We start from the raw sequence: 16,803 nt of genomic DNA on the forward strand, positions 1-16,803 counted from the left end.
CCTAGCGTCTGGCTGGGCTCTGCCAAACCCACTTGCCAGTCAGATTTGGAAGACTGGACATTCCGTGGTTTCCCTAGCCCCAGAAGCAGCAGCAGGGCCGCCCCCTGCACTGGGGGTCCCAGGATTCCCGATGGGCTGCAGCGTGACCCGTCCAGGGTCTTAGAGGCCAACCTGGACTCACTGCATGTCCTGTGGTTAGTGGTACAGGCGGGTCCTTGGGCCCTGATGCACTTACAGTGGTGGCCGCCCAGCCCAGGATGTTTGAATGAAGCCGTGGGGACGGCCAGAGGCCAAAACACACTGTCATAGCTTCTAGTTGTCCTTGGGCAAAATCACTGGACCTTTGTCCTCCCTTTTTTTTTTTTTTTTTTTTTGAGACAAGGTCTCCCTGTTGTGAGCTGTTCATGATCACAGCTTACTACAGCCTCCACCTTCCAAGCTCAAGGGATCTTCTAGCCTCAGCCTCCCAAAGTGCTGGGACGACCGGTGTGAGCCACTGCACCCAGCCTAGTCATCCGAAAGCGAGTGTCCGTCTGTGTGGGCTGGGACTCTCCCAAAGCCAGAGGCCCTGTCAGGCTGCTGCACGGCTCTGGCCACCACCCTGCGGATCACCGGCTCCTAGGAAAGCCGCCCCAGGGACCACGACACCGGAGGGTGGCCTGGGGCAGAAGGCGCGACTCACTCTCCCTCCTGTTCCCCCCCAGACCTTGGAAAAGTCTCGCCTCAAGGCCTCCCACCACCCTCAGCTGAGCAAATGTGCATCTATTTTGGAAAATCCGCGACTTCTTTGAGCTGGTGCTCTTGAAAGAGTAATTTGGTGTAGCCGGCAGTGGGGGCCTCTGAACCCAGCAGCCTGTTAATTTTGCCCGTCGGTTCCCCTTAAACACACTCAAGTTCTGAATGGGGGCAGCACCCCATCCCCGGGAGCCCAGCCGGCATTGCTTCTGGTGACACACTGACCTCCAGTCCTCAGGCCAGGAGCCAGGGCGTCCGAGCCCGTGGGATCCACCGCGCAGCCTGCTTCTGTCCTTCCAGGGCCTCCTGCCTCAGGCCACGCTTCTGGTTAGGAAAGAGATACCTAGGTTTTCAGGAGACGGGCGTCTCTTAAGCAGGAAACCTGCGGCGACTGTAACCACGCACTGACCTGCAGCTGTTCAGAATAAACCGAGCTAAGGCAGGCGCGTTACCCCGAGGCTGCAGTGCGAGCGTGGCTACGGCCAAGCCCCTAGCAGGCCCCTGACCACACAATGGAGGTCAGGTGTGGATGACAGCCACGCACCCGGGATTCCCTTGAAGTTTTTTTTTTTTTTAATTATACTTTAAGTTTTAGGGTACATGTGCACAACATGTAGGTTTGTTACATATGTATGCATGTGCCATGTTGGTGCGTTGCACCCATTAACTCGTCTAACATTAGGTATAGCTCCTAATGCTGTCCCTTCCCCCCTCCCCCCACCCCATCCCTTGAAGTTTTCCGTTCTGTTTTCTGTGCTTGGGTTCAAGAGCTTAAATTGTTTTTGAAAATCACTTTGAAACTTTCACAGATGACATAAAGGTCGTTGCCGTGAGCTCCAGTTAACTAGGTGGGGTGAGCTTCCTTTGCTGAGGAGCTTCCTTCGTTATTTCCCCAGGCCCCACGTTTGCGGTTTTGTTTGCAGGGACTGAGCGACGTCAGCGTGTCCTCCACACACTTTCACCCACCGCCCCCAGGCTGCTTGGGGCCTGCAGGCCACAGGGTCCCCCTAGGACAGCCAGAGCCCTCTGCAGAGCCTAGGGCACAGGCGGGTGGAGGACGGCGCTGGTCCTGGGTCCTCAGCTCAGCACTTTGTCCCTCTGTTCCCTGGAGAGTTGACTAGTGTCGGGGGCTGTCTCCCCCACCCACTCAGAGTTGAGGCCACGCGAGAGGCCAGTCCCGGGAGACCCCGCTGCAGTTTCCCGCTAGGAAGGGGTCAGAGCCCCCTGTGCCAGTGTGGGACCAAGCCCTAAAGTCAGCGTGAAGGGCCTCCGGCCTCCCGTGCTTCCCCCACGGTCTTGGTTGGCTGTAAATGGGGGGTCTTGATGCTCCTGCCCCAAGCCAGGCCCAGCGGCACAGCCCCATGCCTGATGGGTCAGGAGCCCCTCGGGCCAGGGACAGCCATTTCTAGGCCAGCGGAAAGAGCCCTGCGTGTTCTCACCCAGCGGCCCAATTAGTGGCCCAATTTCAGAAAGGAGCCCCTGGCTTCGGGAGGCTGTGGTCACTCCGGTGGCGGAATGGCTGCCATTCCTCCCAGTGAGAATCACTGAAGCCAGGTCCAGCTGTGGGGCCGGGGGAGGCAGATTCTTGCCCCCGAGGCTGACCCCAGCTCAAGGGGTCAGCGCCCGGATGTGTCTGGGGGTTTCCGAGTGCAGCCTTGGTAGGAAGGTCGAAGTCAGTCTTCGAGACCCCCGTCTTACTGCAGATGCGCCCTCACAGCCCCTCACACAGGAGCGGAGGTGACTGCACCCACCCAGGTCAGCACAGGACCTGCTTCTGATTCTGGGGGTCCACACGACACGGGGGGGTGACTGGTGCCCCCTCAGCGACCGGAAACACCACAGAAGTGGGGTGAGAGACGGGACCCATCACATGCCTGGGACATGGGCCTGGAGCAGACCCAAGGCCCTCGGCTCACCCTGGCCCTGCCCCCACTTCTCTCAACCTCCTCCTGCCCTTGGCCTTGGGGGTCACCCAGACCCTGCTCAGGTAGGCAGGCCGGATCCACCATGCAGGTGCACACAGCCACTTCCCTGCTGAGACGCTGAAGATGGCAGGATCTGCCTGGATCAGCCCCAAGGCCTGTCTTGGCTGTCCTGGTGGCCCACACCACACTCCAACCCGTGTCCTGATTCGCTGGGGGCACTGGCCATGCTGGACAGAGCTCAGGCACCCTCAGTGACCTTACTGGGTCCCGTGAATTGCCCAAAAGCCAGAACCTGGAGCCTCGGTGACCCCATTAGGAGACTCCCTAGGTCCCTCCAGATGAGCGGCAAAGGCCGCTTGGGGTCCTGAGAGCGGCCACAGAACCCCCAGCTCTCACAACTCAGCTGCAGAGCTCAGGGTGTCCCCCTGCCTGGCCCTGGCTCCGGTTGCAAGCCACCTGCTGTCCCAGTGAACGTGGGGGACATGCCCTGGGGTCCCCCCCCACGCCTTGCCTGCATCCTGGGGTGGCACACACCCCTCCCCTAACAGCCATTTCACTGTCTGGCGCCCGGGCAGAGTGGTGCCCCCAGCCACAGGGAGAGCCCTCAGCAGCCCAGAAACTAAGGTGCATCTGGAGTCACAGCACCCAAGGGCACAGGCAGGGCACAGCGGGCACTGGGACCAGAAGACCTCGTCCAGCCCCCACTATGCCAAGAGGGGCAACCATCTGCCCTGAGGAGGAGGCCTGGTGCCCTGCGCTTTAAGCTGCCCCACCCCACCCCCAAATCCATAATAAAAATAATCCCTTCCCTCATGTGCCCCAGTTCCAGAGGCGCCTCTGATCCAGCCGACCCACATCAGAGCGGGAGGTGCAGGTGGCCCCGATTCACGGAGTCACAGTGGCAGGAAGTCCTGCTGAGTGACTTCAGGGGCCTGGGCGCCCGAGAGGGACAGGGCCCACCTCTCCCCGACAACCCCTGCAGGGCTCTGGGCCACCCCAGGCAGGCCGGGTGGTTCCCTGTGACACTGGGGAAGGCAGAGTGACCTGCTCACAGGCTCCTGGCTCTGGCAGCACCCGCCAAGGGCCTGGCACAGGCTTCCCCGTGGGTTGCCCAGCTTCTGCAGGGACTGAGTTTGGGGAGCTTGGCCCTGTGTCCCCAGAGGCTGCTGTTGCTGCCTGGGGGCCCCCACCTAGGATGCAGCCGGGTGCGTCTGTCACCTGCTGGTACACGGGGCACAGCTCCCACAGGAGCCCAAGGGGTGCACCCAGGGCAGGGTGGGAGGAGACACGGGGAAACGTGACGGAGGAAAAGGACCAGTCTCAGCTCTGCAGGCTGACAGGTGCGGAGCCCCAAAGGGAAGCCCCCTCCCCAGAGCCTCGAGGTCACACAACCCCAGCCCGAGTGCTGCAGCTGGGGTCACCTCTCCCAAGGCAGCGTGCCTCAGAGCACCCACAGTGGGCCGGTGTTGGGGACGCCTCAGGCCGCCACTCTCAGCTCAGATCAGACTGAAAAGCACGGCACCCTCCTGCCTCAGGAGCTGCCCCCTGGGCTGGCTACTGGTCTGGGAACGGGGGATCGGGCCAGAGCAAGGAGCTCCACGGAGCCCCAGGGCCCCTAGCAGCAAGAGGCTCACATCCCAGGGTGAGCCACATGGCCCGCACAGGATGCCCCTGTAAGGGGGGCACAGCTGAAGGTCGCCTGAACCCTGCAGGCTACAGAGGCTCCAGAGGGCAAAGGGTCCCAGCCCCATCCCCACTCCTCCCAGCTGGCTCAGGACACTGGAGGGGGAACCCACCCCAAGTGGAAGGAGACCTCTCCACCAGGGCCCAAGCTGACCCCTCAGGGAAAATGGACCAGCCCCACACTGGCCCCTGGCTGTGTGTCCACCCGCTGGGTGAGCCCTGGGGAGGTGGCAGCACAGGCTATCTCTGGGGTCAGCCCAGCCCTGAGGAGGGGGTGGGCGTGGGGGCGGCGCCAGGGCCCAGGTGGCGGGAGGGGCGGGGCACAGCCAGGGCTCTGCCTGGCGGACTCCCGAACATCACTTGGCCCTCGCTGTCACTCGCGGTCGCCTGGCCGTTGTCATCATTGTCCCTCCGCTGTCACCTTTTCAAGGTAGGTCCGATGAACAGGCCCCTGGGGCTAAGGAGGGCCCTGAGGCCCCGCGGCTCTCGGCTGGCCCAGGTCAGTCCCCTGGGCTCACCCTAACTCCCGGGGCGAGGGCAGCTGCCCCGCGGGCAGCAAAACCCAACCCAAGCCGGTGCTGCAGGCAGGGAGGCGGCTCGCGCGGTGCGGGGGAGCCGTGTCCATCTGAGCACCGTGCACCGCCTGCAGTGCCCACCAAGTCCCGTGGCTGGGGGCGTCCACGGGGTGCACCGGGCGGGTGGCCAGGCTTGGCGGCAGCTGCGCGAAGGTAGGGCCGGGCAGCGAGAACTGGGCTGCGGGCGGGGCGCCAACACCCCGGGCCTGGGAGGACCCGCACGCAGCTGGTCCTGCACCCGCGAGGCTGAGCGTAGGGTCTCCAAGGAAAGGCCTGCAGCGGGGATGGGGGCGGGTGGGGGTGCTGGAACTCCAGGGTCTCCGGGAGGGAATCCTCTGCCTGACCCTGATCAATCCCCCAGAAATCTGCCCCCGCTCGCTCCCGGGCTCCCACCCCGCTACGGGCAGACCCTCTGCTGGCTGCTGGGAGTCTGCCCAATTCACCAACCGGGATTCCACCAGCCTCAGGCCCTGGGCCCCTCCCTAAGTGGCCGGCACAGCTGCATGACCAAAGGGATGGGGAGACTGTTGGGCCAGGAGGCCCCTTCACAGCCAGAGGCAGGCTCCCCCAAACTTGACGCCAACGCCACACCCACCCTCCCAAGGCTCAGCCCTGTCTCCCAACCTTGGCGATGGGGGCCACGGTTGGGATGGAGTGAGGGACTCCCTGGGCCCCTGGAGTGGGTAGGGGGTGGGAGAGGCAGGGGGCAACCCACCTCCACTTGCCTCGAACTTGTGGCAGTTCTGAGAGGTGTCAACCTGTGGCTTTCCCAGGCTGGCCACAAGCAGAAAGCACGCAGGTAACGTGTGTGTGGTTGCCAGACACACTGGGGACCCAGGGGCCACCCACAGCCCATGTCCCAGACTGGGGTCGTGTAGCCTGAGCCCCTAAGATCCTGAGCACACACCCCACCTGCCAGAGATGCAAACTGCAGCAGCACATTCCTGTCCAGGAATCCTGGCTCTGGACTGGGCTCTGCCCATGCAAAGCAGAGGGGCACACAGCGGGGCAGGGCAGGGGCCACCTCCTGAGGACCTCACCCCACGCCTCACACCACGGTCTGGGTCAGCCTGCGTGGACCTCAGTAGGAGGGTGGGAGCTGGGGTCCTGCTGTGCTGAGCACCCTTTCTGCTGCCTGCAAGGGACCTTCGTAAAGTGTGGGGGGGGCATGGGGAAGTAGCTAAGGATGTAAAGTTTCTTGCAGTTAATTAGTCCCACTGGGGGAGGCGGGAGCTGGGGCCTCGTGGGAACTCGCCCTGTGCCCTGCACCCTAGCAACGCCTAGGGGACTGGCCCAGGCAGTGGTGGTGACTCTCCCCCACTTCATCCTGGGGGGCTCGGCTCAGGCCTGCGGGGAGGGAGCAGTGGGGGTGGGGACTACAGGCTGGCGGCCTCGGCCCTGTGGCTTCCTCCTGTGCCCTCCAGCCCCAGGCTGGCTGCTTCGGAAGCCCCTGATCCCATGGAGGAGTGGGACGTGCCACAGATGAAGAAAGAGGTGGAGAGCCTCAAGTACCAGCTGGCCTTCCAGCGGGAGATGGCATCCAGGACCATCCCCGAGTGAGTGCCCCACCCGCCTGATTTGCCTCTCATTTGTCTGCCCTGCGCTGGCCGCTCATTTTCATAGCCACGACCACCGCCGCCGACAGGCAGGTGCAGCAGGAGGCCCTCGGGGGCGAGGTGCCACCACTCACCCACCACCCGCCCACCCGCAGGCTGCTGAAGTGGATCGAGGATGGGATTCCCAAAGACCCCTTCCTGAACCCCGACCTGATGAAGAACAACCCATGGGTGGAAAAGGGCAAATGCACCATCCTGTGAGCCCCGCACCCAGCCCCTCTCACACCATCCTGTGAGACCGTGCCTGGCCCCACTCACTCCATCCTGTGAGCCTGCGCCCGGCCCTACTAGCTCCATCCTGTGAGACCACACCTGGCCCCACTCCCACCATCCTGTGAGCCCCACTCCTGGCGTCACTCACTCCATCCTGTAAGCCTGCCCCCAGCCCCACTCACACCATCCTGTGAGCCCCACTCCCAGCCCCACTCACTCTATCCTGTGAGACCACTCCTGGCCCCACTCACACCATCCTGTGAGACCACACCCGGCCCCACTCACTCTATCCTGTGAGACCACTCCTGGCCCCACTCATACCATCTTGTGAGACCACGCCCGGCCCCACTCACTCTATCCTGGAGCCCCCCCCGGCCCCACTCACTCTATCCTGTGAGCCCCACTCCCGGCCCCACTCGCACCATCCTGTGAACCCCACTCCGCTCGTGTGATAACAGTCTGTAAAGGTGTGACTTTATAAAGACATCTCCAGGTTTCCGTCCCTCTGCACTCTGCGGGAAGCAATGCGGGGGCGTGTCCGCGGGTCAGAGAGAACTAGAGCAAGTCCCTGATGTAAAGGCTGCGCCGCACAGCATTGGAGACACCCTCGTTGAAGCGAAACCAGACCTCGCTCCTGCCCACAGCCGTGCCCATGCGCTGCTCCACTGAGTCCTGCTCCGGGGCCGTGTCCTCTGCAGGGCCACAGGGTTGCTCCTCAGCTGGACCCCAGCACCCCAGGCCCCCCACAACCCCCCAACCCCCCCCCACACACACCTGCACTCAGGACTGCCGTGCTCCTGACGACCACACGTCCAAAGAAATCCTTCTCAGGCTGACGGGGAGGAGGGACTAGTCAGTCCCGTAGGACAGATGCCCCATCCAGCCCCTACCCAACACAGGAAGACCCAGAGCCTTTCCGGGAGGAGGAGCCGGAGCACCTCTGAGACACCTTTCCAAACCCAGCCCAGGCCAGCTGCCCCTCACCCCTCACTGCCATCTGCTCCCCACCAGGTGCCAATCAAGAAGAGCCAATACAGCCACTCTTCTGCCCAGACGGGAAACTGAGGCCTGGGTAGAACCCTGGTCATGCTGAACATAGGGAGCAGGTCCTTCAGAGCCCCCCCTTACGGCACTGAGCCAGCCCCACCCTCAGCCAGACTCCTCCTGCGACTCAGCCCCACCCCCAAAGGTACCCTGGCCCGGCCGCTGAAGGTATCCTGGCCCTGCCTCATGATGGCCCTAGCCACACCCCCAAAGGTACCCTGGCCCCGCCCCATGGGTGTCTTGGCCCCACCCCTGAAGATACCCTGGCCCTGCCTCTGAAGATATCTTGGCCCTACCGCATGACTGCCCCAGCCCCACCCCCAAAGGTATCCTGGCCCGGCCGCTGAAGGTATCCTGGCCCTGCCTCATGATGGCCCCAGCCACACCCCCAAAGGTACCCTGGCCCCGCCCCATGGGTGTCTTGGCCCCACCCCTGAAGAGACCCTGGCCCCGCCTCGACTGCCCTAGCCACACCCCCAAAGGTACGTACCCTGGTCCCACCCCCACGGCTGCCCGTTCCACACCTGTTCCTCCCGGGCCGCTCGCCTCATGATGTGCTCCAGCCGCTGCTCATGGTTGCGTGGGGCAGGTCGGCGCACCCCTTTCTCCCCACTGCCCCCCAGCAGACCCTCGAGCCCTGGGGGCTCCCGTCCACCTGCAGGGAGCAGGCATCGTGAGATCTGGCCACACAGGGCTACAGTGGGGATGGTGCACACCCAGGCCCCAACCTGCACCAGAGCCTGGGTGGGCTCACCTGCGGGCTGTTCTCTGCCCGGGCAGAAGCCTCCGCCCGCCGCATCTTCTCCACCTCGATCTCGCGGGCAATGAGCTGCTTCGTCTGGTAGGTGAGGGGCTTGCGGGCAGGCAGCTCAGGGAAGCGGCAGAGTTCCTCCACGTTCCTGCTCAGCGTGGGGGGCACCAGGGCAGGTCAGTGGGGCCAGGCCCAGGGCCAGAGACCCGCCGGGCGCTCCAACCGCAAACCCCAAAAGCCACAACGCCACAGCGGGAATGTCGGGTTGAGTCCTGGTGCCACCGCACCCCAACCCTGCGGCAGCTGGGTTCAACTGCCCCGAGCCTCAGTTTCCCCAACTGCAAGCGTACGTGAGATGATGAAACCTGCCGATGGCTGCCACGGAGAGTGACTCAGCATCCTGCACGTTGGTGCCATCGCTGGGGCAGCAGGACCCCGGGGCCACTGCCCCGTGCCTCACCCCGCCACCCCCATGGCCATCCCACAGTGGGAAAGGGAGCCTTGGAAAGTGCAGTCACTCTGGTGGCCCCCAGCTCCAGTTCCATGTGGGGGTGCTGAGGCTGGGAGCAGCTCTGCAGCAAAGCTCAGGTCCCACAGCCAATCTCAGGTGGCTGGAGGTAACCCCCCTTCACGGTTACATCTGAGTGAAAGACACATGGGGCCCGCCACCCCCGACGCCACGACCGTGCTTTCAGACTCCTGGCCCCACGCGGGCCCTGGAGCGTGCAGCATGGCCAGGCCTCCACCCCAGGCACCGGGGGACTCACGGCTCCAGCCTGTAGATGTACTGGCCATCGGGTGTGCGCTCCTGCGGTAGGTCAGGCTGTAAGCGAGCATCGTGCCCACCAGGCTGGCCAGCTGTTGCTTCTCACGGGTGCTGTACAGCTGCGTGCTCACCTGGGGGACGGAGGGCAGCAGGCAGGGGGCTGAGCAGGCAGGGGGCTGAGCAGTACAGATGTGTGCTCACCTGGGACGGGAGGGCAGCAGGTGGGGAGTCCCCCACTGGGGGACGGCACTCACGGGGCGGAGCTTGGGGGCAAGAATGTCCAAGAGCAGGCAGAGAGCATCCAGGAGCAGGGCCTGGGGCGTGGCCCGGCTGCGCGTGGCTGGCGTGATGCCAGACACCAGCGTCTGGATCAGGTTCCTCATCTGGCTCATCCGGTTCTGGGCCTGGGGCAGGGGGTGAGCCAAGGCCTGGTCACCGGGGCCTCCCAGGAGAGGAGGGGGAATGGTGGGTGGGGAACGGTGGGTGGGGCCGGGGGCAGCCACACGGGCAGCGCAGGGGAAGGGCACAGGGGAGGCGGCAGGACGGCGGATGGGGAACGATGGGTGGGGCCGGGGGCAGCCACATGGGCAGTGCGGTGGGGGGCACAGGGGAGGGGGCAGGCAGGAGTGGCGCGGGGCAAGCACACCTCCTGCTGGCTGCTGGGGAAGGTGATCCTGGGTGTGTGGCTGGAAGCGAACAGCACATGGAAGGCCACGGGCAGGAAGGGTGGGTAGCGCAGCAGCTGGAAGCTCTGGCTGTGGTGAGCAGCCCCCGCCAGCAGGTCATCGAAGGCGAGCCAGTCGAGGGCCGCACACACAGCGCCCAGGCTGGAGTCTCGCAGCCGCAGGCGCAGGAAGTTGTCAAACAGGCCCTGCAGGCGGCCGGCAACCCCTGAGCTCCTGCCCACCCCAGGGAAGGTGCACCACCGCGGACCCTCCGCCTCCCACCGCAGACCCTCCACTCCTGCCTGCCGCCTGCCCCACAACGCTTCGCAGACCCTCCACGAGGTTCCCCACAATGCTGGGCATCTGGGGCAGCAGCACACACCAGCAAGGGGTCACGGGGCCCAGGGGGCTGAGGGAGGGTGCACCCTGAGCATCCTCACTACAGCTTGACAGAGACTGAGACAAGGGGGTGAACCGCCCACCAGGCGGCCTCCAGGAACCAAAGGGCTCCAGCCTCACTCAGCCCCTCCTTAGACTGCCTGAGGAAGTTCCGCCCACCAGAGTCCAGGCCGTGGCCTCCCCACCCGTTCCGCGGGGGAGCCTAACCCCGCCGCTGCTCCACGCTGCCCCTCCACATCGCGGGTTTTGGGATTTGGGGATTGATTGTGGATCCCCAGCTGCTAATCCAAAGCTGCTTAGAGTCAGTAGGCAGCTTAGGCAGGGAGTCCCAGAGGCAGGACGGCAGGAAGCCCTCAGCGCCCTGCTCTCCACCCCACGTGCATCTGAAGTCCAGAATCCAGCCCCTCACAGCCCCAGGCCAGGCTGTCGGGCAGGGGCTCCACCCCAACCCGCTGAGAGTCCCAGCAGCCACCAGAGCGACCTCCCGCATCAGACGGCCGCCCCTCCCTCCTTGCCTGCCGGCCCGGGCCCTGCAGCCCCTCCCACACTCCTGGCTCCTGCTTCCCACCTCAGAGACTTCCTGGCCCCCATCTCCCGAACCTGCCTCTCTCCACACCCCCGTCCACACGGGAGGGCTGGCAGGGGCAGGGGCACAGCCCAGGTCCCAGCCAAGCAGCTCCCAGGCAGGGATTTTGGTGGAATATAGGTACCTGGACCACCTTCTCGTGCTCGCCCGCAGAGGCAGTGGCATGCAGGACACGGTAGAATCGCTGTGAGGCAGAGGTCAGGGAGCCCACGTCCCCGTCACCCAGCAGGAGTATGTCAGCAGGCGGGGCGGGGTCCTGGCCCACACGGCGCCTGCAGGTGGAGTGCTGAAGCTAGACGGACCCGTGTTAAAAGCACGGGCAGCCCCACCGTCTCCCAGGGACACTCAGAGGCCCCATCAGAGCCGCCACCCACTTCATTCTTCTCAGCAGGGCCCCTGCTCCCTCGCTTAGGTGGAGACAGCCAAAGACACGCCCGGACCTCAACCCCCGAAACATTCCCTTAAGCCGAGGAGGAGCCCTGCCCTGACCCTCTGGGGCTGGGGGATCCCAGGGAAAGTCATCCCCCAGGGTCCAGGCCAGGAGCAGCACATCCCACGGGCCCAGGCCAGCGTCTCCCATGTCCTGCAGCATGACCAGGCCAGCATCCCCTGGGGTCCCATGCCAGGTCAGGGCAGAGACATGCTGGCTGCTCCTGCCCACAGGAGACCAAGCGGTGTGGGCAGGCAGGAGCTCAGAAACCACAGCCCAGGCCAAATGTGACAAAAATGAGGGTGTAGCTGGGGCAGGGCCTGAGTCAAGGGGCGCCGTGGAGAGGGACACCCTGGAGGCCGCACCACACTGGGGGTGTCCTTCCCACAGGGGGGCCCTGGAGGCTTCTCTGGCTGACCCGCCAAGGCTGTAGGGGTGAGAACAAGCCAGGAAAAGGCTGAGGAGGGCCCTAGAGGCCGGACCAGGCAGCCGCGGGCTCAGGACACTGAGTCCCCGCCTCGAGGGTCGTGCTGGCCCACACGCAGGGCCGGCGTCCTGAGGTCCGGGCACCGTGAGAATCTGGGCCAAGGCTGTGGCCACCGCCTACCTCTGGGCTCGAGGCAGCTGGAAGACCTCCTGCCACACCGAGAAGAGCCCTCTGCGCTGGTCCTTGAGGCCCACGCGTGTGGCCTGCACGTCCCCCACGCTCAGCTCCCGCTGGCCCCGGCTGTACAGGAACTAGACACGGGGCCGGGGGCATGAGAGGCGGCCAACTCCCGACCCCACCCCACTCGGTGCCTGCCGGCCGCCCACCTGCAGGGTGTTGATGCAGGCCCGGATGTCATTGTCGGTTTTCTCACAGAGGGCGGCCAGCACCCCCGGGTCGGCCCTCATGCCCTGCCGCAGGGAGACCTGAGGGAGGAGGGCTGCTGGAGGGCCCGATGGTATGCCCCATCCTTTCAGGGGTTACCAGGGTTCCATGGGGAGGGGCACAGAAACAGGGGCCAGAACGAGGCCACACCCCCAACCCTGCCATCAGCCACACGGCGCCCTGGGCTCCACTGACCTCCTGGAGCCGCTGCACCAGCCTCGAGGGCAGAGTTGGCGGGAAGTGGAGCAGGAAAGCCTGCTGCTTCAGCTGCCGCAGGGACGGTGCGAACCTGAGGAGAGGCGGCAGGGCCAGGGACCCCAGGGCTGGCACCACAGCCCAGGACACAGGGACGGGCCGGGACCCTCCCTCCAGGCACCGGGGCCTCTCCTGACCATGGCGCCCACCCGTGCACTCACTGGTCGTTGCAAATGCAGATGATGGGCCTCATGAGGAGCCCCCCATCTGCTCGGCGCCGTCGGCCGCCACCCGAAGGCACGGCCGGGCCCTGTGGCTCCACCTCCTGTGGCCCCTTGCGGTTCAGGATGCTCAGGAGGACGTTGATGGCGGCCTTGGGGGAGGTGCAGAGGACACGGTGAGTCCAGGCCCTGCTGCCCGCCTGCCTGCCCACCCACCCACCTGCCCGGGCATCAAGGAGCCCACCACAGGGGCCCCGTCGATCTCGTCGATGACCAGGCAGTTGGGCTTCCCGCCAGCACCCAGCACCGCCTGCATCTGGGTGGCTGCCTCGATGCGCGTGCGGAACACCTCCGGGCTGCGGTCGTCACTGCAACGGGGAGGTCAGGGGTCGTCAGGGCGGTGGGCGTCCCCAGCAGGGCATCCTCCCAAGGCCGGGGCTGCCGCGTTTGTGTGGAGACCGCCACATGACGCGGCCGCTGCCGATCCCGTGAACGCCGAGGAAGGACACGTTTCCCCAGCCCACACGCCCAGGCCCCCATCACCCTCAGGACGGGAACATCCACACCCAATTTCAGGTCCACGGCCAAAACTCAAACCAACACATCGGGACAGAAGGCAAGCCAGAGACAAGCCTCGCGTCACTCACCTGGCGTTCATCTCCACCACAGAGTACCCTGCATGACGTGCAATCACGTGTGCCAGGGTGGTCTTCCCCAGCCCCGGGGGCCCACACAGCAGTGCCACCTGCAGCCCAGGTAGATAGAGGCATGGTGTGCACTGCACCTACAGGACACTCCCGACCCAGCAGCCAGGGACTGCCACGTGTGTCCCACAGGCTGGGTGTTCCCCCCACCCCACTCCAGCCACCAAATAAGTACAAAATCCAGCACATTCATGTACCAAGATGGCAATAGAAAAAAACCCTGCACAAAGCAAGGTTTGTGCAGACAAAACACAGCTGGTACCCGTGTGACTGGCCCCCAGAAACCACCCACTGTCCACCCAGAACATCCTGGCCAACCGCAGAGCCCTTCAGGGACGATGACTTCCCCCGAGTTGTTACTGGGACAGATCCAGTTCTAACTCGTGCTGATGGCGCTTCACACCGAGACCCACATGTCATCACACCCATGGCTCCTGGAGAAAGTCAACAGGCTGCGAGGGTGCCGGCCGCCGAGTGCAAAGCCTCAGGCTTGTTGCCGGCGGCACAGCCAACGGGGCTCACCTTCTGCCTCGGTCGCTGGCTGGGGTCCAGCCCAGCCTCCAGCATCTCCTCCAGCACCTGCTCGTGGCTCTTCCACTTGCCTGGCGCTGTGGCCTCCTTGCAGACCCGGGCCGGCTCAACACTGGGCCTGGGCTTCCGCGCAGGCCTCTCGTGGCCAAACACCACCAGGTCCCACAACTTCAGCCACTTCAGCAGGCAGCGGTTGGTGAACTGCGGGAAGGACAGGAAAGGAGGCACAGACTGAGGGCACCGCCTTCAGGCACGGACAGTCAGCCTGCCACCGTGAGCCCCGTGCCCCATGGGATGCCGAGCCACAGGATGAATGGCCACCCCCGTCTTCCTGCTGGTGAGTGACCGCGAGGCTCACGCCAGGGGCTCCGTCCCCACAGCTCTGGCCACAAACCATCGGGGAGGCCCCTGCCCTCCCCAGGGGCACCCCAGTGTCAGCTGCTGTGAAGGTAGGAAAGGGAGCAGAGACTTGGATCAGGTGACACCCTGGACCCTTGGCCTGCCCCACAGGTCACAGAGGACCAGTAGTACACAGCCCTGTGCTCAATTCCCCACCTACAACTCAAAAGGGCAAATGAGAGCCCCACTCCATCCCCGAGGTCCAGTGGATTGGCTGTGCAAAAATCACTGGGCCCAGATTCTTCCCTCTTGGGAACAGAGGAAGCCAACCCCACTTGAACGAGAGCAAGGCCTCACGTCATCACTGAGCAGCTCCGTGTAGTGCCGGGGTGCAAACTCATCCACCCAGAGGCAGTGAGTGGAGGCGTCTTGGCTGTCAGTCGGCTCCTCCTGAGGGACCCCCACGGGCTGGGATGCCTCCTCCTCCCCTGACCTGAGACTGGAGAGGACCACGTCCTGACACAAACAACTCGCAGGGACCATACCAACCCACATGCTAGGAGCTAGGAGTTGATACAAGAGCCAACAAGGGTCCCCAGGGCGGAAGGCCAGCGGAGTCACCTGTGCAGGGTGTCTGAGAGCCTCTGGGCCTCCTGAAGCAGCTGCTTCCGCCGCTGTGCAAACAACAGGCTGGGATCAGGAGGGCTCAGGCGGCCCATCCACCGCCCCCCAGCAAACCCGCAGTCCCAACCTCGCCGTCGACCTGCTCCTTCAGGGAGGCAAAGGACACACCTAGCAGGTCCAGCTGGCCACTGCCTCGCCATGGCACGTGGAGGACAGAGCCCTGTGGAGAAGGGAGGACAATTGCCTATGGACCCCTCCTAGGTCACAGGATTCACATCAGCCCCCATCAGTGCTCAGGGACCTGGGTGGGACGACCCCAGTAAGCTGGCTAGTGAGGGGTGGGAGACTGGGCAGTGGGGGCCAAAGGAAGGAAGCCATCCAGATGGGGCAGCTGCAAAGGGGAAGTGGTGGGCAGCTTTAGGAAGAAGGAGAAAAGGGCAAAAGCAGGAGGGGGAAGCAGGGAGTAAGCCCTCTCCACCCCCAGGCCATACAAACAGGCGGGACAGCAGCCTGGGGTGGGGAGGCTGTGTCCTCTAAGTCTACGCCCCATGACGCAGCCTCCTCCTCCGCAGCGCCTGGGGGTGTGCACAGGACCCGCTTTAAGCAAATGGCACAGGTGAGGGCTCCCGGGACCCTTTCCTGAGCAGCACTGGCCCACCCGCCGTGCAGGAAGGCCACAGCCACGCACCTGCACCCCCGTAGCCATAGGGTCAGCACGTAGCACCAGATAGGCCCGGACGCCCTCCGTGGATGTCACGTGGACGTAGTCCTCCAAGATGGGGGGCCGCCTCAGGACGGGATTACGGGCAGCTGGTGAGGCCCGTGTGAGACCCACATCGCCAGCAGCGTCTGAGGCTCTGGGGAGAGACCAGGGCTGAGTGGCAGAAACTCAAGCGTGGGGTCACTCTCGGATATCGGTGTCCAAGACCACCCTCAGTCATGCAACCCTCCCCACCCCACCAGGCCTCATCCAGGGCACGGGATGGGCTCCATCTGAGTCCCACTGGACAGACGGATGGGACGCCCATGTCTAAGCCACACACCCGTGATCCCAAAGCTCGGCGAGGTCCTCAGGGCTCGGCGGCGGGGTGATGTCCGTCGGCGGGGAGTCGGGAGGGGGCGGCTCCTCCATCTCCTCCGACCTGAAGTTCAGCCTCTTGACCACCTGCAGCCTAGGCCGTTTGATCCTGGGGGCTGGGGGAGACACATGCAGGGAACCACAGGCCTCCCCAGCCTCGCGCCCACTCCGGAGGCCCTGGGGTAATGCCGCCGACCTACCGTGGGGCAGGGACCCGGCCGGCTGCAGGTCGGCGTCCACCCGCCTCTTCCTGGCGCCGCCCTGGCTGCTACCCACAGATGCGGCTGGGGCGGGGCAGGAGACCGCATCCCCTCTGGCGAGGGCCTCCTCGAACGTCTGTGGGGGTCGGCCCGCGGTGGACAGGGGGACCCCGGAGGGCGACGGAGTCGACGCCCCTGCTGGGAGAGGAGATTGTCAGCGGCCGCCCCGAGACAGCAGATCCCTCCAGCGGCGGCGTGGAGGCCCCTTCGGCCCCCGGCACGCCCTCCCCGAGGTCGCCACTGTCCCGGCTTTCGCAGATCCGGACAGCCCTCCCCAACGGCCGGGGGCCGCGCCCCACCTTCCAGCTCGGCCAGCACCTCCAGCTCGGCCGCGAACTGGTTGTGGAAATCGTCCTCGACGCCGCACAACTCCTGCTCGTAGTCCTCCATGCCGTCCGCGAGCCCGGGCTCCAGCTCCGAACCTCCCGCGCCGCCGCCGCAGCCGCCGCCGTCGCGCACTGCCCGCCCCGAGCGTGCCGGGCGCCGCCAATCAGCAGCCGGCGTGCCCGGCGGCGCTCACCATTGGTTGGCGTGGCGGAGGCGGGGCTGCGGGAGGGGTGGGCGGGGCGAGTTCCTGCTCCGCGCCCCCGCG

At 65.1% G+C, this 16,803-nt stretch overlaps 2 protein-coding genes across 4 annotated transcripts; one reads left to right on the forward strand and one right to left on the reverse strand.

The window, feature by feature from the left end:
- The first annotated feature begins 4,665 nt into the window (after positions 1–4,665).
- Positions 4,666–7,233, forward strand: GNG13 (G protein subunit gamma 13). Of its 3 annotated transcripts, XM_030798168.1 has the most exons (4): positions 4,666–4,773; positions 6,343–6,474; positions 6,630–6,760; positions 6,932–7,233. In XM_030798168.1, the coding sequence occupies exons 2-3, from the start codon at positions 6,377–6,379 to the stop codon at positions 6,733–6,735; spliced, it is 204 nt and encodes a 67-aa protein (XP_030654028.1). In that variant the 5' UTR covers positions 4,666–4,773; positions 6,343–6,376; the 3' UTR covers positions 6,736–6,760; positions 6,932–7,233. The 3 variants fall into 3 exon arrangements, with proteins under 3 accessions (XP_030654028.1, XP_030654027.1, XP_030654029.1); XM_030798167.1 differs by having other exon boundaries at positions 6,630–7,233; XM_030798169.1 differs by lacking the exon at positions 4,666–4,773 and adding an exon at positions 4,795–5,071 and having other exon boundaries at positions 6,630–7,233.
- Positions 7,205–16,675, reverse strand: CHTF18 (chromosome transmission fidelity factor 18). The gene is given in 23 exon segments (XM_030798170.1): positions 7,205–7,439; positions 7,522–7,579; positions 8,316–8,446; positions 8,542–8,690; positions 9,310–9,355; positions 9,358–9,439; positions 9,563–9,712; positions 9,955–10,179; positions 11,083–11,230; positions 11,996–12,126; positions 12,202–12,300; positions 12,455–12,548; positions 12,676–12,827; positions 12,920–13,043; positions 13,323–13,420; positions 13,902–14,111; positions 14,607–14,748; positions 14,871–14,923; positions 15,001–15,093; positions 15,562–15,730; positions 15,917–16,067; positions 16,152–16,346; positions 16,511–16,675. Coding segments are annotated over 23 exon segments (2,928 nt in total). The 5' UTR covers positions 16,602–16,675; the 3' UTR covers positions 7,205–7,302.
- Positions 16,676–16,803: the final 128 nt, after the last annotated feature.

Source organism: Nomascus leucogenys, chromosome 18, assembly GCF_006542625.1.
Source record: "Nomascus leucogenys isolate Asia chromosome 18, Asia_NLE_v1, whole genome shotgun sequence".
In the NCBI taxonomy this organism is placed as follows: domain Eukaryota; kingdom Metazoa; phylum Chordata; class Mammalia; order Primates; family Hylobatidae; genus Nomascus; species Nomascus leucogenys.

What these genes read in the sequence shown, in the direction of transcription:
- GNG13 (XM_030798167.1), top strand. Translation starts at nt 6,377, where the DNA reads ATGGAGGAGTGGGACGTGCCACAGATGAAGAAAGAGGTGGAGAGCCTC. An exon ending in GCATCCAGGACCATCCCCGA is followed by an intron (nt 6,475 to 6,629) that starts GTGAGTGCCCCA and finishes GCCCACCCGCAG; the next exon opens with GCTGCTGAAGTGGATCGAGG.